General features: G+C 39.3%; 1 protein-coding gene across 1 annotated transcript; it reads right to left on the reverse strand.

Moving 5' to 3' along the window:
* Nucleotides 1-773: 773 nt before the first annotated feature.
* Nucleotides 774-10,011, reverse strand: AREG (amphiregulin). The gene is made up of 6 exons (XM_012744773.2): nt 9,824-10,011; nt 8,601-8,849; nt 5,711-5,912; nt 4,847-5,002; nt 2,755-2,866; nt 774-1,000 (listed from the first exon to the last, which is right to left on the reverse strand). The coding sequence occupies exons 1-5, from the start codon at nt 9,882-9,884 to the stop codon at nt 2,773-2,775; spliced, it is 762 nt and encodes a 253-aa protein (XP_012600227.1). The 5' UTR covers nt 9,885-10,011; the 3' UTR covers nt 774-1,000; nt 2,755-2,772.
* Nucleotides 10,012-22,761: the final 12,750 nt, after the last annotated feature.

Here is a 22,761-nt window from a genome sequence, read left to right on the forward strand (position 1 = left end):
AATTATTTAGCGGATGATTTGGTGAGTGGTATGCCAGAGACAGATGGAAGTGTGGATAATTAAGGCACCTTGAATATCATGCATGAATTTTATGAGATGCTTGCTGGCATTATATTTATTATTGGTTAATTTTCTCAAAATATTCCCACATTTTATAAAGATTGTTTTGTTTTGCACTCAGGTAATTCAAATGATCAGCCAAGCACCAAACTGTGAGTCACCCCATAATGTTAATGTTCTTAAAAGTGTATCCACCACAAATATACACATATTTGTTTCAAGTGCAGTGCTATAAGAAAATAGTAGCAAGGGGAAGGAAAGGAGGAGTTGGTTTTATATGCCTCATACATTCATGTCATGATGGTAGGGAAATAAACCTCAAATGTAAATGCCACTTTTATAATATTCAAACCTATTCTTGTCTCTTTGTCTATGGGGGTCACAGTGATGGGCAGTGGGTTTTCTATCTTTTATAATGTCTGGGTCTGTTGCAACAGAGAGTCAGTGCCACGTCTTGATTCTAGATGCTTCTACAGGACTTGGTATGGAATAAGTAAGGCCAGTTTGGAATTATTATTATTTTCAACATGACTAGTATTTGTGGGAGGACTAAGTGACTCTAGTTTATAATTTTCTAAGAAAAGGGATAAGTTTTAAAACTCAGCACAAAAACAGTAAAAGGGGGAAGAAATCCTTTTTATGTGAGCAACCAAGTGGTAGAAGAAAAATACCCTGGAGTCTTTCAATCTCAGAACTAATATTCAAACTCTCAATCTGTTTGATTAAAAAAGTTTAATGAGCTGTAAAATAAATACACTTCCATTAAATATTAAATAAATTATTTACAACTTGAAAAAATACTTTTATCTTCATGCATCTTTATGTACAGAAATAAGACTCAGCATAAAAAGTGACAATTGAAGCTTTAAAACCATCAGAATGAAAAGGTTCCATTCTCTTATGATCCGCTGCAGGAGGACCAGCTCCCCAATGCGACGTCCTGTTAGAAAATAAAATAGAGTGTTAGAGATAAGTTAAATTCCAACATAGCTCTAAGAAAATTTCAAAGGATAATCAGGCAGAAGAATTTCTGTCAATTTTTTTTCTAGTGTGTCTTATGAGAAATGCTAAGAGCTTTTCAGAAACCATCTATCACTTTGGCTTCCTTCCCTCTTTCACACCTGGTTTGGTTACATGCCCACTTGGGTAGAAGACTGCATATGCTCAAAGCTGTCACATCCAATTCTGGTCTATCAAAAAGCAATACCAATCATGAGAAATAGTTTTCCTGACCAAATCTATGCAGTGGACATAATTAAAAACAAAGATTAGGTGGCTCAGTATAGTTATGATAGACACATAATTTAGGATAATTAGTACCGAGGGCATAATAATAGTAACTACCAGTTAATAGGCAGCTACTGGGTGCTAGCACAGCATATTTCTTGTCCTAAAATCACTCTGGAACCTACAATGAGAAATCTCAATGGCATTAAATAGCCAAAAATCCATCTTTATTCATGTTGGTGATCTTAGCTTCAGCACATAAGCCAACACAATAAATTTTGATGCAATAAATAATATAGCATTGGTATGGATAATTATCCATTTCAGGAATCATTGAGCTAAAGACTTAATATCTACCCTTAATCAATGCTGAATGTAGTGGTTCTTCAAGCATGAGAACCATCTGGAGTGTTCATTTTAAATAGAAAGTCTGATTCAGTAGATTTAGGGGTGAGGCTTAGGAATATGCATATTGAACAAGCACCTCAAGTAACTCATAAACTCACAGAAGTTAGAAAATCAGTAGCCTAAGGATGTGACATTGACTTTTCTGAATGTCTGAGGAAAGAGTTCCCTCTTCTGACCAACTTTAAGTGTGTGGTTGATCTCCCACCCCTCTTCCTCTGGACACGTTCTTCACCCGCTGCCCACTTTCGTTACCGGTGAAAAGCTCTTGATATCTTCTTACCTTCTACCTACAACATGCCCAGCTTTCCTTCTTAACAAAAAATAAAATTATGTATTCTCACCAACCTATCTCTCAAATATGCATCCCCCTTCCCTTTCTACTTCCTTTCTGTAAAAGACTATTCGACCTAGTGCCTCCTCATCCTCACAGTTTTTTCTCATGCGAGCACCCCAACTGGGCTCTCCGCCATGGGAGCTCAGCCTATCATCACAACCTCATCTCCTCTAAAATTCATCCCAATGACGCCATTTTTCAGATGTTTCCAAAATGATCTATTTCATCTCTTCAGTATTACCCTTCCTTTTCCTTCAAAATTGCTTGTCCCAATCTCATCAGTCCTTCAGGGCTCACCTGCAGTGCCACCCTGAAAACACATCATTTCCTGCTCCCTACATGCACCCCACTGGGCTCTTTGTCTTTCATTGGAAATTCCTCATACTCCATTGGTTCCTTTCTGATGACACTTACTTTATGTCCCTTGGTATTCTAGTTTCTTACATTTTTTTCTATCTACTAAATATTAAGCTCCTTGAGAAAAGGATGGGTGTCTTTCATATTTATATCCCTTAAAATACTAATGAAGCACATAGTCCATTTTCAATATGGAACTCAATACTAAGCTTCACACTCAAAGAATAATATGATGATACTTTACTGTAGCCATTGTGCATAGTGTATCCATAATAAAGAACACATTCCTTATTTTTCTTGAGATGATACAGTGTAATATTTTTGAAAATTAGAGGATATGATCTAAAGATATCTTATAAAACTCAAACCTGTGATATTGTCCTCCACTATGCTATGACATGTGCATTTCCATTTTCTTGTCGAAGTTTCTTTCGTTCTTCAGCTTCGCCTTCATATTCCCTGAAGTATCGTTTTCGAAGCCTTCAGAGAACAAGACATTCTACTGTTAACCAAAGTTCTATTTATCTATAAAGAATTCCTTTTCGTGAGTCCTTATAGACCATTAAGTGCTGTACTTTACCCAAAATCAAAACCTAAACCCAGCTGTAAAATGCTGTCTATTTTTCATGGAGGTGTTTGTGTTGACTTTATAAAAAACACATTTCCAGAGGGCTGAGAATTAAATAAATGTCATAATGTGCAAACTTTCAGAAGGTACGGAACATACTCATATGTCTTTGTTCTGCAGAACTTAGTGAAGCTGCCATGCAGAACTGGAAAAGAAAATTATGATACAGTTTTTACCGTAGAAGGACTTTATGCTTGCACAAACTAATTTAGATGATTAAAATGTTTTAAAACAGATGAAACAAATTGGGCTTTATTTCTCAGCATAAATATTTCCTTCTCGTTTTATTTATTGCTACTTTCTACTTTAAAAATTCAGTGGTTTAGAAACTTCTTAGTGTTCTACAGGCAATTCTTTTTTTAGTAGATTTTTAATCCATCTATTAAACATTAACATTAAAATCAAAAGGACTTTTTGGTTATTGTAATGTTTGAGGAAAAACCCTACCTCAATTATGGAAAAAAAACCCCAGCAATTGTGACATAGGCTTAGTGCTTGTTACATGTTTCAAATACAAGGAAATATAGATGAAAGGAGAAATGTCATTGCTAAATTTTAAGAGTGCTAATATGGCCAAAGTCTTTCCATACTTTTCTAAAAACTTATTAAATATTTCAAGCTGAATAATTACAAGTTTAATTATCATAAAACATCTTCCTTAACAACTGTTTTTGTTCTATCCTTCTATGTGAAATAATAATGGTTTGTCTGCTATCTTTCCTAAACATATTTGCAAATCTGGCTTGAGGTACTAGAGGACCAGGATAAATCTAGGGTGTGCAAAACAAATTTAAAGTGCCCATCACACTTTATGTGCATGATACAACAGGTTTCTTTTGAGTCTTTTTATCATGATCTGATCTAAATTTAAAATAATATCAAACAATGGCAGGCGATAACCCCTTATTTCCTGAATGGCTGTAGTGGTAGATCATGTATACAATCTAGTTGTTAAAGTCATTTACTGAGACCTAAAATTAGAAGGACGAGTCCCTTGCTTTTCCCAAGCTCTAGTAGCACATGAGTCATCACAGAGCTATTCATGCCCTCCTCCAACTTCCCTCATTCAGTGACTTCTGTTTGACAGACAATGCCATTCTGATGTACCCATCCATGCCTACTGCCTGGGACAGTCGAATTCTAACATTCATTGGTCATGAAGTGAAGTATGCGATCTGTTATTATGAGCACAGGGAAGATGTTGCTGGAGAGGAACAGTAATAGAATTGTCCTGGCTTCCTACGCCATGTCATATGGTGGAAAGTTTTTTAAAAAATAATTGAGTTCCCATACTGGGAACTTGTATTTGACAGTAACAAAATAAGCATAAGCTCCAAGTAAATGAGTGCCATGTGATAATATTCCTAAGTCATAATTTTGCATTCTAATATGATCAGAAGGCACATTTTTTTTCTTAGCTACTACCAGCTTGAAGTTGCTTACGATTCTAGCACCGAAGCAGTATGTCTGGTGCTGCTGGGAGGCTTGCTTCCGCTCAAGATTTCACAGACAGTGCAATACTTTCTGAGATTTGGGAGTAACCACAAGTACAAATATGACATGAAAAAAAACCTCATCCATTTTTAAGTTCAAAAACTTCTAGATCTTCTGAAAAAGGGCTTTACATTTTAAGTTGCAATGGTGACCACAGTTATATAAATGTTGACCATTTTCTGTGATCTTTGTCAGTGGAGTATAAAAATACAAACCAAAGATCACATGCCACCAATAGAATAATTCGTCTAAAATATGACTGTAGAGTGTCATAGAAATACTGAAAAATTTAACCTGCCATTATTTTACTAAGGATGTTTTAGCTGTGCCATACTTACTGGATGGAAACAACCACAGCAACAGCTGTGAGGCTCACGGCAGAGAGGAAGGCGGCTAGAGCTGCTAACGCAATTTTTGATAAGTCACTGTCAATCATGCTGTGAGTTTTCATGGACTTTTCCCCACACCGTTCACCAAAGTAATCGTGATGACATCTGCAAACAACCCACATTTAAAAGTTATAACCACTACTAGCATTCTGTGTGTTTTAAGCTTACTCTCGTCATAAACAGCCACTGAATTTCAACATTTTAAAAAAAAGTTATGACATATACTTGTATTTCAAAATCATGAGACATAAAGTGCATTCTAACTAAGGAACTATTAGTATAAAGACAAGTTGAGATTAGTCTGGGTGTGATATTCCAAGAAGACACACCTCGTCATTCTTTGTTCTCCTTTTATGACCGACTGATGAGTTCAATGACTTGTTATGCAGCAAATACATTCTACTATCATTTAGTAGCTTGCAGCTTATGGGGGGAAGGAAATTAGAACAACAAAAAAGATTATGTGAAAATTGCCTTTTGGCCCTTTTTTTGAAAAAGATATATATATATGTAGTAAAATGATGGTTTTTACCAGGGATCAGCACATTACAAGCCTGTGAGTAAAATCTGGCTATTGGCCAGTTTTTTACAGCCTGCAAGCCAAGAATGGTTTTTACATTTTTAAATGATTACATTTTAATTGGTTATATAAGTACATACATAATCTTTGCCCACAATGCCCACAATATTTACTATCTAGTCCTTTTTACTGACCCTCGGGTTAACATTGGAAAAATTAATGGTTTTCTGCAGTTAGGGGTTGTAGAGGTGGTGCTGGAAATACAGAATTCTATATAATTTAGGAAAACTTACCTGCATGTTACTGCTTTCAGGTGCTCTATATATTTGCATTCTCCATGAATGCAGAAATTTTGGAATTCTGCATCACATGGATTTTTCCTTTTTCTGTTTCTTCTAGTTTTTCCATTTTTGCCCCCCTTTTTCTTTCTTTTGGGTTTATCTGACGTTTTTTCACTTTCTGTCTTGTTTTTCTTGGGTTTAACTACCTGTTCAACTAAAAATAAAATAAGACAAAATAATATTTATTTATTGACAAAAGTCTCTCTTAATCTTGAATGTCACTTTGGAGACAGGAGAGAAAGAAGTTATAGCATTGAAAGCTCACAAGAATAACAGCCATGTGCTCTTCATTGTATATTTAGCACAATACATACGCGATATGTATGCTGCACTGTGTGGCACTTACAAATCTAAACACTTTCATTATTTTATTAGCTTCGACACATACATTGAATTGTTTGGCATCATCATTGTTATTGCTGATAATAGTTTTGTGTTTAAGAAAATCCATTAAATATTTTAAACATTTCTTGAGTTTCTAATACACACCAAGTTCTTGGTAATGATCATTAATTAAAATCAAACCGCAGTTGTATGTAGTGTTATCCACATGATATAGATGAGGAAAGTGAAGTTCAGTGAAGAAAATTGCCTTTCCCTAGGACGAGCAACTGAAACATGGCAGTGTTGGAATGTAACGCCTGTTAATTTTCCACTATACTATGTTGTCTCTTGGAAAAGGTCAATGCCATTGATTAAAATGGGACTTGGGGTATATTTGTTGATTTTATTTACTGGCCTCATCAAGCTCATGATCATAGTTGGGAATTAGTGGATTCTACCTGCAGGTAGAAAAAACTGAGCATTATAAATTAGAGTTACTCAATTTTCTCCAACTCCCAGATTAAAACAGATTATAATTAATTGATAACTTCCAGGGAGCTCATTTTTGTGGTCAATCTATTTGAAAACTGGAGTGAGAAATATCTGTACTTGATGCTTCAGAGTTTTATCTTAACTTATGAGATCCACAGAAACTTTTGTTCAGTCTCATAGTCCTGCAAGGTGTAATTTATCCACATGCTAAAGACAGGAAGGATGCTTACCATGTTAGCACTGTGCAGTTTGTTATATTAATCTCTGAAAATGTTTATCTGAGTATTTAGCAAACAGACCCCCAATAAAAACAGGAAATATCATTAGTCATAACAGTCATGCAGCATGCATTAAATAGAAAACATTAGAAATATAGCAAAGGACAAGGGTATCAAAGATAGAATCCCTGTGATTGAGGAAATGACAAATAAATGTTATGAATATTTTTCAGGTTATTATAACAGCAGTAACAAAAGTCAAATTAGGAGCAATGTTTAATAGCTGGTTATGTAATTTTTCTATTGAAATTTCCTCTCATGATAAAAAAGCATGAGATGTAATAAGTCCTCTAAGAGAAATATTTTTAATGAACAGCACTGCATTTATCAGATAGATTACTAATTATAGACAGAGATAAACAATTAATAGTTACTACACTAAAGTGTTGCATTGGACATTAACTCCATGGACATTTAACTTAAGCCATTCGAAGGAGCTCAACCAACATCTTCATTCATCACATTCTTCACTCATCATACATCTTCAATACATCACAATTTTGAACACTAGCCTAGCCATTTGCACCACTAATAATTTATTTGGCCTTCTGAAGTGTTAACAACTTGAAACATCTTTAAGGGGACAGTTTCTCAACACCTTCATGGTCTAATCTCGTGCCTCCAAAAATAATCATTGTAGACGGACCTCTTCCCCACCTCAGAAAAGCACACGTTCACAAGCAAGGGGGTGAAATGGAGTGTTCACTAAAGCTTTACCCACCTGCCACTTACTCTGTCCCTGTCCCTGGGGTACTGCTTACTGTCCCTTCTCCAGTTCTGGGAACCAGACAGAGGGGCAGGAGTCTGGGAAACTCAAGTCAGGAAAGAAGAGGTCTTCAAGAGCTCTTAAACCATCTTTCCCTGCCACCAAGTCCATGCTCCTAGGATATCTAGGTCTTATTTATAAATGACCTCTTCTTCCCTCAAACTCCAAATATGAGGGTAATAAACGATATTTATCTTACTTTGCTACCCTTATTTTAAGCAAAGGGTTTATTTTAAAGATGAGATAACATGTGATTACATGAGATAAAAGTGAAGGAAACCAGTGAGTCATTATTATTTACCTGACAAATGGGATTTGGGGTTAAATCATGACTTTAGCAATGTAAAATCTATTTGTCCTTCTTTAATATTTCCATATGGTGTTATCATTACTATTATTTTCTTTCGTCTCTCAACTCCTAATACTTAAAGCCTAAAGTCCAATTCCCCAGTACTTCCTTCTGTTCCACTATTTGTGTCAAAATGCAGTTTTGGGGTAGGGTGGTGTACAGGAAGGGGATAAGGAAGCTAAGATACCAAGTCAATAGGAATGGTTAATGTTAGGTCTGCCTCTCAGAATGGGGGCTTGCAGCCCAGTGGGAATGAGCATAGTATCTCTTCTGCAGAGAATCAAGCAGATTGGAGTTCTAACTCTAGCTCATCTGCTCACACCTGTGTAACCTTGGGCAAAACTGTTAACCTTTTTGAGCTTCACTTATCACATCTGTAAGATGAGAGTAACAATTCCCACTTGGTAAAGTTGTTGTGAGGACTTAAGGGACATGAAACAGTTGTCAGCACTCTGGCCATGTAGGATGCACCCACATATTGCTCTTTCTGCCTCAGTTTACCTAGGGGGTATGCGACAGATGTACACCTAAGGAAGCCAGAGATAATCTGGGAGGTGTCATTTCTTCTGAAGTAGCTTTGCTCACATAAACCCGCACCTCATAAGCCACATTTCCCATTTATCCTCTGCTCACCTCTGACTGAATCGTCTACGATATAGCCAGGGATCTGTGGCTCGTTGTCATACTCTTCTGAATCGTCGTAGTCGGTGCCTGAGGACAGTTCACCACCAGAAGGCATTTCACTCACAGGGGAAATCTCACTCTCTGAGGACAGCTCATTCCTTGAGGTAACCGCAAATCCAGCAGCACCGTGCTCCCCAGAAAACGGCCCCCCTCTCTCAGAGGAGGTGTCATTGAGGTCCAATCCAGAGGCATAGCGGCCTGGAGGGAAGAGAGAGAAAGGTGAGGCGGGTGCCCGTCCCCCCAGCCGCCGCGTGAGGGGAGTCTGCCTCCCGACATCAGTTATCGCGCGTGCGCTGCTGCTTGTAATCGAGTCGCTAGTCAAAGAGACTTCGCATTTTGCCAACAAGCGAACTCAGCTGTTCCAATTACAGAGATTCTTTCATCAAGGTTTTCTTTTCCACAGAGTTTACATTCATTTCCATACTTAAAAAACCCAGTCAAATGGGCAAATTACTCTCATCTACATTAATCACGTTCCAAATGCATTTGTGTTTGCAAGAATCTAGCTTGTCCCATTGTAATAGGTTCTAGATGTAAATATCAGATTTTCTTTACACATGCTCACATTTTTAAAAGTTTATATATGAAAATTATAAAAAGTAATATAAATAGTTGGTAATAACTAATACTGTCGTTTTTCATCATTATTACATAGAGAAGAGACTGACAGATAGTAGGCAAGTTTCGGGCCCAGAGTCTCAAACCACTGCTTCATCTTGTAGGTTTGGGTAAGACAGCACCTGGGTGGAGCACAGACCTCTCCCTGGGACTCCGTGAGTCCCTCTAGAAAGGCGAAAACAGAATCACCGGGCGGAGGAGATGGAAAGCTGAGGCAGGAGGCCGCGAACACTGGGTCGGGGACTTAGCGCCAGGTCTGCGGGCGTCACTGCGCCTCTGCGGACCTCGGTCTCTCTGTGAACGGGGTTAGGGTCGGGTCGCCTCTAGGGGCTCCGTCGGCGGGACGACGGCAGAAGCACAGGGATTCGCGAGTGGCACCCTGGGCGCGGGGCGCCTGCGCCCCTCTCTTCCTCGCAGGGCCACCTCGGGGAGGCGCGGGGCGCGGGGCGCGGGCTGGAGCGCGGCTCCGAGGGCGACGTCCGACAGCGCCGGAGCTCGGGGGCGACAGCTCCCGGCGCGCGGGACGGCGCGGGCCGCGGCGCGCGGACGCTCACCTGAGCCGAGGAGCAGCAGCGACAGCAGCAGCGGCGCGGGCGGCAGCCGCGGGGCTGTCATGGGTCCCTCGGGCGGCGGCGGGCCTCTGGGCGCCGGCGCGGAGCTGCGGCCGGGAGGGGAGCGGGGCTGGACGGCGACGGCGACGGCGACTGCGACCTGCGCGGCGACCGGCGCGGCACCAGGTGAGCGCACTGCGAGCGCGGCGCACCTGCCGCTTTATGGGCGCGCGGGGGCCGCGCCCCTGACGTCAGGCCGGCCGCGTGGGCGGCGGCCGCCGAGTCCCGGCCGGAAACCCCGCGGCCCGCAACGCCCGCCCCCCGCAGCGCCCGAGCCGCGGCCCGAGGGGGCGCAGACGGGACAGCGCCCGCCGCGCTGGGGCGCCGGAGTGGAGCCGGGCCTGGCACCTGGCGGCCGGATCCCAGCGTTGCAAGCTATCTGCACGACCCCGTCACACTCTTTGGTGGATCTTTTTTTTTTTTAACCAACATAACTTTTATTTTTTATATTTTGCTTTTTTTTTATTTCGGCATATTATGGGGGTACAAATTTTAAGGTTTCAATAAATGCCCTTTCCCCCCTCCCCCCACAAGTCTGAGTTTCCAGCATGACCATCCCCCAGATGGTGCACATCTCACTCATTATGTATTCATATACCTGCCCCCCTCCCCCCTCCCACCTGCCCAATAACCCATTACTGTAGTACCTATGTGTCCACTTAGGTGCTACTCAGTTAATACCAGTTTGCTGGTGAGTATATGTGGTGCTTGTTTTTCCATTCTTGGGATACTTCACTTAGTAGTATGGGTTCCAGCTCTAACCAGGAAAATATAAGATGTGCTATATCACCATTGTTTCTTAGGGCTGAATAGTAAGTACTCCATGGTATACATATACCACATTTTGTTAATCCATTCTTGGATTGATGGGCACTTGGGCTGTTTCCACAGCCTTGCGATTATGAATTGTGCTGCTATAAACATTCGAGTGCAGGTGTCTTTTTTGTAGAGTGTCATTGGATCTTTTGGGTAGATGCTCAGCAATGGGATTGCTGGATCAAATGGTAGATTCACTTGTATCGATTTAAGGTATCTCCATATTGCTTTACACAGAGGTTGAACTAGTTTGCAGTCCCACCAGCAGTGTAGGAGTGTTCCTCTCTCTCCGCATCCACGCCAGCATTTGTTATTTGGAGACTTTTTGATAAAGGCCATTCTCACTGGAGTTAAGTGATATCTCATTGTAGTTTTGATTTGCATTTCCATGATGATTAGAGATGATGAGCATTTTTTCATATGTTTGTTGGCCATTCTTCTGTCTTCTTTAGAAAAGTTTCTGTTCAAATCCTTTGCCCACTTTTTAATAGGGTTATTTGATTTTTTCTTGCTGATTTTCATGAGTTCTAAGTATATTCTAGTTATCAGCCCCTTATCAGATGCATAAGATGCAAAAATTTTCTCCCATTCTGTAGGTTGTCTGTTTACTTTCATGACTGTTTCTTTGGCTGTGCAGAAGCTTTTTAGTTTGATCATGTCCCATTTATTTATTTTTGTTGCTGCTTTGATTGCCTTTGGGGACTTCTTCATAAACTCTTTGCCCAGGCTGATGTCTAGGAGAGTGTTTCCAACATTTTCCTCTAGAATTCTAATAGTTTCATACCTTAGGTTTAAGTCTGTTATCCAGCGTGAGTTGATTTTTGTGAGAGGTGAAAGGTGTGGGTCCTGCTTTAGCCTTCCACAGGTGGCTATCCAGTTTTCCCAGCACCATTTATTGAAAAGGGATTCTTTTCCCCAGTGTATGTTTTTGTCTGCTTTGTCAAAGATTAGATGGCTATATGAGGATGGTTTTATATCAGGATTCTCAGAGCTGTTCCACTGGTCAATATTCCTATTTTTGTGCCAATACCAGATTGATTTAATTATTACAGCTTTGTAGTATAGTTTGATATCTGGCATATTAATGCCTCCCATTTTGTTTTTGTTGCCTAGAATTGCTCTTGCTTGATATTCGGGATCTTTTTTGGTTCCATACAAAGCATAAAATTATTTTTTCTATATCTGTGAAGAATGCTGATGGGATTTTAATAGGTATTGCATTGAATCTGTAGATCAGTTTGGGTAGTATAGACATTTTAATGATGTTGAGTCTGCCGATCCACGAGCATGGAATGGATTTCCATCTGTTTACATCCTCTGCTATTTCCTTCCTCAGTGCTTCATAGTTCTCCCTGTAGAGGTCTTTTACGTCCTTGGTTAAGTATATTCCTAGGTACTTTAATTTCCTTGTTGCTATTGTGAAAGGAATTGAGTCTTTGATTTGGTTCTCAAACTGATTGTTGTTGGCATATATGAATGCCTCTGATTTCTGTGTATTGATTTTGTATCCTGAGACTTTACTAAATTCATTGATCAGTTCCAGGAGTTTCCTGGTTGAATCTTTGGGGTTTTCTAAATATAATATCATATCATCAGCAAACAGTGAAAGTTTGATCTCTTCTGCCCCTATTTGGATACCTTTAATTCCACTTTCCTGTCTGATTGCTGTAGCCAAGACTTCCAGCACTATGTTGAATAGAAGTGGAGATAGTGGGCAGCCTTGTCTGGTTCCAGTTCTAAGTGGGAATGCTTTCAGTTTTTCCCCATTCAGTATGATGTTGGCTATGGGTCTGTCATATATGGCTTTTGACAAAATTCAACACCCTTTCATGATACGAACACTTAAGAAAATAGGCATAGAAGGGACATACCTAAAAATGATACAAGCCATATATGACAGACTCTTTGGTGGATCTTAACGCTGCAGCAGACAGGGCTAAATAGAAGAGTGACATCGTAACATGTCAAAGTACTTTAAGACTAAGAGGGACCGAGCAATGGCAGCCTGGTATCTTTAGCAATGAAGTTCATTAAATGATGAGAGAGTGCCTCCTAATAAAAATAAATAAACAAACAAATAAATGAATGAATGAATAAACTGTTTCATGTATGATCACACTCTATGTCAAACTATGCACTTAAAATTCCACCTGCGCAGTCTCACTCGATAGTCTTGCTAGCTGGTAACATTTCCCCACTTTACAGGCAGGATAAAAGGCAGCTTCAAAAAGAGAAGGAATTTGCACAGCTGATAACGCCGGAGCCAGGGGGATTTGAATCTCAACTCATCTGACGCTGACATGTGCTTCTCTCTGCTCTGAGGAAGGAATTTAGGAGTAAGCTGATTTTCAAAAAGAGGGTTTCTGGGGAGAGCCATGTTTGGCCTCCAGGAATAACCTCTACTGGTGGCATACAGGCATTTGGATGGAGTTTCCAAGAGCCTGTGCCTCTCAAACCACAAGATAAAAGGGTCAGCGTTGAGGGTTCATGTGGAACCCAATAGGGACATAATCATGACAGTAGATAAAATGAAGAGGAGGGAAGGACCTGCTTAGTTGGACTGACTTGGATGGAGTGGCAACACCAGACCTGAGTTTTTCTTGCCTTAAGGAAGAGAAAACAGCATTGTTGCGTTTCCTTGTCCCGGAGATACATATCTCTTCCACGATTGTTCCAGTAAAACAGCCTTTTTAGGAATATGGGTCACAGTGCACGTGTCCTAATTCTGGGAAACTTTTGTAAAAGCTTACTTTTTAATGGTATATCACGGCGAGTAATCTAAGAATTAATAATATCATACATTTAGTAGGGTGAAATAAAAAGTCATGAATCATGCTCTCTATTCCACATTTTTTGAGGGTATATTTTGGGTAAGCCACCTGTTTTCTTTTTTATGGATGGGGGGCAGTAAAGAGGGAGGGAAATGACCGGCTCCCAGTTTTCCAGGGGCTCAGTGGTGTGGGCCAGATACATAGATAAGTCCTCGTAATAGATTAGATGACAAGAAGGGGTCAGAGTGCCATGGGAAACACAGGCGCAGTGTAATTCTGGACGTGTATAATGGAAAGCCCTGTGGAAAGACGGACAGGCCTCTTGAGGTCTTCCCTGGAGAAAATGCAGATGGATAAAAGACCTGATGTCAAAGTGTGACTGAGTGGGAAATAGGGCTAGAACGTTGGCACCGCCCATTCCAAGGGGACATAGGGGACTGTGCTGCCATCGTTTTTGGCAGGTGAGGCAGTTGCGATTCAGAAAGATTCAGAGACTTGCCGACAAATTTCAAAAGATTCTGGTGGAGATTTTGTTTGGCGCTCAGGCAGTTGGTCTCCCTTCTATTCTCATAGGTTTCTTTTTTGTTCAAGCCCTGTTCTTCCTGTGTTCTTTTTCTGATAATTTTATTTTAATATTTTAACTGACAAGTACAAATGTTATATATTTATGGTATATAGCATGATGTTTTGAAATATGATGTATGCATTGTGGCTAGATCAAGCATTTTCTTATTTCTTCTTATATAGGTGAGTGCAAGTTCTACATGTCTGTCATCAGGAATGTTTCACTTTCTCTTTGAAGGGAAAGTAGGCTCTTTACATTGGGAATTGCTTAATCTTTTTCTAATTGGAAATTTTGAGGGTGATAATTTACACTGATGTGGCATATAATCTAGATCATGGGGCGGCATAGCTTAGGGCTTAGGATGAGTTTTAGATTCAAACCAATTTGGGTTTTCATGTACAGATTCCACTACATGCCAACTTACTTAATATTTGAAAGGTTCAGGTTTCTCGTGTGAAAATAAGAATATAGATACCTACCTGCTCTTAAGCAGATCAAGTGAGATAGGACACATAGACAAGTGCTACAGATCCTAGTGTATGGTGAGTGCTCAATAAATACTAACTATCCTGAGTAATCATTTTGATAGTTACACTATATCAATCACATTGGAGAACTAAGTGACCCTTATAAATCGAGCTATTCATAGAGCCAGTGAAGTAATCCTCTTCAATATTTTAAAGCCATGAACTTTGCTCCTACTTCTTATTAAGACGAACCATTTGGGGCATTTTATGGTGCATCACAGCGTAGCCTGGATGTCATCACAGCCACGTCACAATGCAGCACCCATTACTGTGTCACAGCCTTCTGGAACTCATGTGTGAGTAGAAACTAACCCCATGTAAATGTGGAATTCTTTCTATTCAGCATTCTGCATGCTAGGCTGAGACAAGAAGGAACAATTTCAAGAACTTGGAGCAACAACCCTTCTTTATCCTGATAAGTCAATGGGTACTTCATCTACATATGTGGTTAAGGGCAAATGCTCCTAATAACTACTCATTTTGATGCCTACTATACGAATCCTGGTAATACTTCTTATGTATAGTGAAAACAATCTCACTTCACTCTGCTAAAAAGTGTGCTATAGAACCAAAAGTATAATTATGTGTTTGTTCATGTAATTGTTACTGAATTTTTCAAGGTAGTGCTAGCGTCTGAATAAGTATTATATATCACAATCATTTGTTATGGGTCAACACACAAAATTACAAGTCACAATTAACAATATTGCAATCTGTATAAAATTATTAGTTTCCATGGGATTTTCCTGGGAAAAATTAAATGTGTCTTTATTTCTGCATTCATAGAGTTTTGGGGATAATGCACACGCAGCAGGAAAGAAAAAAGAACGGTTAAGAGCAAGTCTACATTTTTTAAAAAAATCTATTATTTTCAAGAGTAAAACAAGGAAATAAAGTTATATAGATGTATATTTATTGACATTAAAGAAGTTTATGACACTTCTTATGTAAAAAATTAAACTCGTGTATAATCCTCTTTTACTAACATATTTATGATGATCTTTATATATATGTATAAATATATACCTATAGATATATACATATGGAGAAATTCTGGAAGTATATAAAAAATGGTAATCTTTTGGCTGAGGAATTAATTCCTTACCTGTATGTTCCAATATAGGCACAAAGATCATGTATTACTTCCATTGTAGTAAACCTAAACCACACCAGAAGATGATTGCCCAAGTAAACTGATTTGCTCTGTGATTTCGACAATTGATTACATCAGTTTTCCATCGTCAGTTTTGCAAGAAAATGATCTCTTGAGCGGTTTGTTTTTCCCTACCCTTCCTTAGACTCGAACAGTCTAAGACCCCGTGCCACCCTTTGCTGTGTGCTATAGTGAGAGTAGAGTGAGTGGTCAAGGCTGTAGGATCTGAGTTTGAGGCTACTGGGATTCAGGGCAGCTCTTCCTCTAACCAACCAGCCAATTATGAAAATATTTTGTGCCTCCAGTTTTCTCATCTCTAAAAAGGGAAATGATGATAGTAACAGTCGCGCAATCATAGAGTTCTTCTGAGGTTTAAATACGATATTACCTGTAAACCACATGGACCAGTATTTGACATTTCATGATGACCCAGAATAGCTTAAGTATTTTTATTATCATTAATACCGAAATCAATGAAGAAACTGCTAGGGAACTACTAGGGATTCCGACAAAAAATGTTCTAATGTATATTTGTAATATGAGATTAAAAAGTAAATACTGTTATAACTGATTTCATAAGTTGGGAATCTCTGCTTATGTGACAGATAAGCATGCAAGAATTCAAAACTTTTTTAGAATGATGAAGGCAACAGGTGAGCCCTGTTATTATATATTACAGTCCTGTTTCAAATAGCTTGCATTGCTGACTGCAGACGTGACATTTCCAGAGTGTCCCTTGTTAACCATCTAAACTCCATACAGAAGAATCCTTTCCTCACCTTTTTTAGCTGTGCAATATTTTCCTATTGTGTGATATCATCATGCCATCATTTCCTGAAGAATCAGGCCATTTCTGCTATAAATGCATTGTTTGGTAGTGACGTTTCTTTTTCACCATTAACACAATTGACACTGAAGTAAAAGGGAGAGCTAGTTTTTAGATACTAATGACCATATCAATAATTATGTCATAAACTCAGGTCACTATCCTTTTTCATCTCTTTCCTTAGTAACTGACCCCTGGTTTCATTCAGACTGGCAGTGTGCTCAGCTAAAATAGAACATTTCCCAGGATTCTTTGAGGATAATGGTGGCTACACAACTAAATTCTGCTAGTTAGGTCTGGTGAGCTGAAAGCAGGAGTGATGTGTAGAATTTCCCAGAAGGCTCCTTTAAGGGAGTGGACAGAGGTGGAGACACACTCCTATCACCCTTCCCCATTAACTCCTTTCCAGCTGCCTGGAATGGGGATACTAGGCTGCATCCCCAAGATCATACTAGACCAGGGACCAACCCTCAATCTGGAAGGCTGGTGCTGGGCCAGTGACAAAGAAAGACAGGAAGAGCGTGAATGTCTGATTTGGAGCAACCACACCAACTCTGCACTTTCTTTCTTTAGAGTGCTGTTACATCAGAAAGAAGGACTTCTATCTTGCTAAAGCCACTGTTATTTCGGGTTTTCTAATATATGCAGCTGATCCCAAACCAGATGATTTGGTAACCAGTCAACTCTGTTCCATTCATTGTGATGATCCCCTTCTGCATGTCCTGTAGCCACGCTGCCAGGAGCACAGCCAAACAGGCTGCAGCCAAGGAGAACGTGCTCCGTGGAGAGCCGGGCTGTCTCCCAAGAGTGTGTCAGAAAGGACATGCATGTGTTAGGTGGTTTGGGGGAGGGTTTCAGGAAGTGAGTTTTTGCTCTGGATTGGATGCTGTCAGGATGTTTGCATAATTCTATGATTGGGCCTCTTAATAAATCTTTTGTAGGAAGAGAGAGGCTCAATTGTGATTATGAAATAAGCAGCACTCACTCATGTTAGTCAGGAGAGGGGCGATGTTTAGTCATGATTTTGGCTTAGATCTGTGGCCTCTTAGGAGCTGGGCCACACAGCAGGAGCTGAGGGGCAGGGGAGGGAGCGAACCCTCATCTGTCTTATAGCTCCCCGTCACCCGCATCACCGCCTGAGCTCCGCCTCCCGTCAGATTAGCGGGGACCTTAGATTCTTATAGGAGGCGGACCCTACTGTGAACTGCGCACGGGAGGGGTCTAGGTTGCAGCTCCTTTGAGAATCTAATGCCTGATGACCCCAGACGAGCTCAGGCGGTGATGCTAGCGTTGGGGAACGGTGGCAAATGTAATAAATGTAAAGCGCTTGAATCATCCAAAAACCATCCCCCCATGCCATCTGTGGAAAAATTGTCTTCTATGAAACTGGCCCCTGGTGCCAAAAAGGTGGGGACCACTGGCTCAGACAATGTTCATGTTTTGTTTATGTTCAGACACTATTATAAAATGGTTTTGCTTTTGACTTAATACATCATGGCCACAGAGTGGACTTCTTTGATGTTAACAGTCTGTGAAATTATTTGTGTTTAACAGAGGACATCAAGGCCTCTGTGACAGTACCACACCAGCTCCTAGATGTTCTTTGTCACCTGTAACAGGGCCTGCTGCATGGTAGGGGCTGAATTAACTTTGGTTGAATGGATTGAATAAAATAACAAGTGCTTAGTAAATAAACCAAGAGTATTGAGTTTTCATCTTTTATTTCATAGTTGCCAAGGTAACATTTGAAGGAATTTATGTCACTTTTAAAACTAGATTTTGCTTTTACGTAAGAAAACTATGTAGTTATTAGGTTAATATGATTGCCAAAGCTAAGTGAAAGAGATATTTCAAAAGCCACTGAGAATAAAAATTAACTGCATTCTAACATGGACTGTACTCAGTAAATTATATTATTTATCTTTGTTTGGAGGTCCTAAGATAGGAATAGAAATCCATTAAGTGTTTCTTATAAATTAAAAAATAATAATAATAATTTACTGTTAATTCTGAAACTATTAATGTTTCATTTACAGTAACAGGTGCCTCTGACTGGAAAGAGTTCCTTTAAATTGTAAATATTAATTATTATCATTTAGTTTATATAACCTTTATTGAGATTTTATGCTAAGCACTGCATAGATTTCACATCATGTGACACTCATAAAATCATAAAGTATGATCATCCTCATGTAATAGATAAGGAAATCAAGGGTTCAATTAATTTATTGTAGATCACACATTCACTCGTGAGAGGTAGGATCGAAACCCAGGTAACCTCAAGTAACATATACATTTAATCACTATTACATATAATGGCTATCATAGCACTAGGTATACAGTAGGTGCTCAAAATGCTTTTAAAATGGACATTTATTGCTCAGTAAACTGAAATACTGATGATACCATAGGCTAAAAGAACCTAGAAATAAATTGACCTCTGCATTTCTAATAACTAATAGAACAGAGTAGATATATGAAATAGATCTAAAAAACCAAAATTACTCATAGGCCTTGAGTGCTTTTTGTTTGTTTTTGTTTTTCAGTTTGTTAATTATTTTTTTATTTTTTTATTTCAGTATATTATAGGGGTACTAATGTTTAGGTTACATATATTGCCTTTGCCCCACCCAAGTCAGAGCTTCAAGTGTGTCCACCCCCAGATGGTGCACACCACATCCATTAGGTATAAATATGCCCATCCCCTCATCCCCACTCCCACCTGCCCAATACCCTATGAATGTTACTACTGTATGTGCACTTAAGTGTTGATCAGTTCATACCAATGTGATGGTTACTACCTGTGGTGCTTTTTTTCCCCATTCTTGTGATACTTCATTTAGTAGAATGGGCTCCAGCTCTACCCAGGATAATACAAGAGGTGCTAGATCACCATTGTTGTTTTGTGGCTGAGTAGAACTCCATGGTATACATATACCACATTTTATTCATCCACTCATGTATTGATCGGTACTTGGGTTATTTCCACATCTTTGCAACTGTGAATTGTGCTGCTATAAACATTTGAGTGCAGTTGTCTTTTTAGTAGAAATCTTTTTTTTTTCCTTTGCGTAGATGCCCAGTAAGGGGATTGCTGCATCAAATGGTAGTTCTACTTTAGTGCTTTAAGTATCTCCATATTACTTTCCACAGAGGTTATACTAGTTTGTAGTCCCACCAGCAGCATATGAATGTTCTTACCTCTTGCACTCCACACCAACATTTACTGTTTTGTGACTTTTTGATAAACCTCTATGAACATAAACTTGAAATGTGGTGGAAATGGACAAATTCTTAGAAACACACAGCCTCCCTAGACTTAATCAGGAAGAAATAGAATTCCTGAATAGACCAGTATTGAGTACCAAACAATTTTGGTACTTGCAATAAGCAGCAATTAAAAACTTTCCTAAAAAGATAAGCCTGGACCAGATATCATCACACCTAAATTTTACCAGACCTACAATGAAGACCTGGTGCCTATCCTGCAGAAATTATTCCACAACATTGAGAAGGAAGGAATCCCTCCCAACACATTTTATGAAGCTAACATGACCATGATACCAAAACTAGGAAAGCGCTAGACAAAAAAAGAAAACTATAGACTGATATCCCTTGTGAAGATAGATGCGAAAATTCTCAACAAAATCCTAGCAAACTGAATTCAGGTGCTTATCAAAAAAATAATCTATCATGACCAAGTGGGCTTCATTCCAGAGATGCAAGGATGGTTCAACATATGCAACTCTGTACATGTAATTCACCACATAAGTAGAAGTAAAAGCAAAGACCATATGATCCTCTCCATAAATGCAAAAAAAGCATTCCACAAAATTCAGCACTGTTTTATGATAAGAATGCTTAACAAAATAGGCATAGACAGGACTTACCTAAAAATGATAGAAGCCATATATGATGAAACCACAGCTAACATCATACTTAATGGGAAAAAAATTGAAAGCATTCCCACTTATAACTGGAATCAGACAAAGGTGCCCTCTATCACCACTTCTATTCAATGTAGTGCTGGAAATCCTAGCCAGAGCAATCAGTTAAGAAAAGGAAACCAAGGGCATCCAAATGGGGGCAGAAGAGGTCAAACTTCTCTTTGCTGATAATATAATTTTATATCTAGGAAACCCCAAAGATTCTGCCATGACACTACTGGAATTGATAAATTCAGCAAAGTCTCAGGTTATAAAATCAATGTCCAGAAATCAGTAGCATTCCTATACACCAGCAACAGTCAAACTGAGGACCAAGTCAAAGATGCAATATGCTTCACAATAGCAACAAAGAAAATAAAATACCTATGAATATATTTAACTAAGGAGGTGAAAGACCTCTACAGGGAGAACTATGAAACACTGAGGAAGGAAATAGCAGAGGACGTAAACAGGTGGAAAACCATACCATGCTCAGGGGTCAGCAGAATCAACATTGTTAAAATGTCTATACTATCCAAAGTGATCTATAGATTCAATGCTATCCCTATTAAAATACCAACATCATTTTTTCTCAGATGTAGAAAAACAAATTCTATGCTTCATATGGAACCAGAGAAGACCCCATATAGCCAAAGCAATCTTAAGTAAAAAGAACGAATTGGGAGGCATCAATTTGCCAGACTTAAAGCTATAGTATAAGGCTATAGTAACTAAAACAGCATGGTCCTGGCACAAGAACAGAGACATAAACCAATGGAATAGACCTGAGAACCCAGATATAAAACCATCCTCATATAGCCATCTAATCTTTGACAAAGCAGACAAAAACATACACTGGGAAAAAGAATCATTATTCAATAAATGGTGCTGAGAAAATTGGATAGCCACATGTAGAAGACTGTAACAGGATCCACACCTCTCACAAAAATAAACTCATGTTGGATAACAGACTTAAACCTAAGGCACGAAACCATAAGAATTTGAGAAGATAATGTTGGAAAAACTCTTAAAGACATTGGCCTAGGGAAAGAATTCATTAAAAAGACCCCAAAGGCAATCACAGCAACAACAAAAACAAATAAATGGGACCTGATAAAAAGCTTCTGCACAGCCAAGGAAACTATCATGAGAGCAAACAGACAACCTACAGAAAGGAAGAAAATATTCACATCCTACACATCTGATAAAGGACTGATAACTAGACTATAGGACTCAGGAAAATCAGCAGGAAAAAAATCAAATAACCCCATTAAAAAGTGGGCAAAGGACATGAACTTTTCAAAACAAGACAGACTAATGGCCAAGAAACATATGAAAAAATGCTCAACATCTCTAATCATCAGGGAAATGCAAATCAAAACCACAATGAGATATCACTTAGCTCCAGTGATATTGACTGTTCTAATAAAACTAAAGTAGCAATCAAGTGTGGTGGCTTATGCATGTAATTCCAGCACTTTGGGAGGCCAGGAGTCTGAGACCAGCTTAGGCAACATAGTGAGATCATGTCTCTACCAAAAGAAAAAAAAAAAAAGCTAGGCGTTGTGTCATACGCCTGTGGTCCCAGACTTGGGAGGCTGAGGCAGAAGGATTTCTTGAACCCCAGGAGTTCAAGGCAGCTGTCAGCTATGATCATGCCACTGTGCTCCAGCACAAGCAACAGACCAAGACCCTGTTTTTAAAAAGGAAAGAAAAGAAGAAAAAGGAACCTAAAGTACAAATGTGACAAGTAGAAGGGAGATTTAGGAAGGCTAAGCTTGGCTTTATCCAAGTGAACAGATTTTTAAGAAGAGTCTTCTCTCACCCACGAAGTCCATTTCTTTTCTCTTGGTAGCTGACACATCATTATTGAAGACAGGAATATACCCATCCTACTCAGTCTAATGCCATTGCAACTTTTGGGTTAGAATTTGTCTTATTCTCTAATTGTCCAAGGATGTGCAGGCTAGATGGATATCTGTGTCCAGTCTCTTTAACAGTCCTAATTCTTACTATGAATTACTACACTTACCTTCAGGATTTCTGCTTCACTCTGTGCACGTTTGGTTAGACCATCTCTGAAAGTCAGCTTTATCCTCCAAGAACATCCATGATGAAGTTCTGAGCCGAGAGGTCATCCACTCATCAAGTATTTTTTCAGCATCTATTATATGGCAGGTGCTGATAGGCCCTAGCGATACACAGATGAACAAGAGGATTCTTTTAAACAGTTTACAGTGCATAAGTAGATACAGATGAGAAGCAGAGAACTACAATGCATTGTGACCAAGTGACCT

Source organism: Microcebus murinus, chromosome 26, assembly GCF_040939455.1.
Source record: "Microcebus murinus isolate Inina chromosome 26, M.murinus_Inina_mat1.0, whole genome shotgun sequence".
Lineage (NCBI taxonomy): Eukaryota > Metazoa > Chordata > Mammalia > Primates > Cheirogaleidae > Microcebus > Microcebus murinus.

Bases quoted from the DNA above. Each gene is read 5' to 3' on its own strand.
- AREG (XM_012744773.2), bottom strand. From the start codon at position 9,884: ATGACAGCCCCGCGGCTGCCGCCCGCGCCGCTGCTGCTGTCGCTGCTG. The intron at 5,913-8,600 runs GTGAGCAGAGGA...TTTTATTTTTAG, and splicing joins CGTAGACGATTCAGTCAGAG to TTGAACAGGTAGTTAAACCC. The intron at 5,003-5,710 runs GTAAGTTTTCCT...GGTTGTTTGCAG, and splicing joins CTGAAAGCAGTAACATGCAG to ATGTCATCACGATTACTTTG.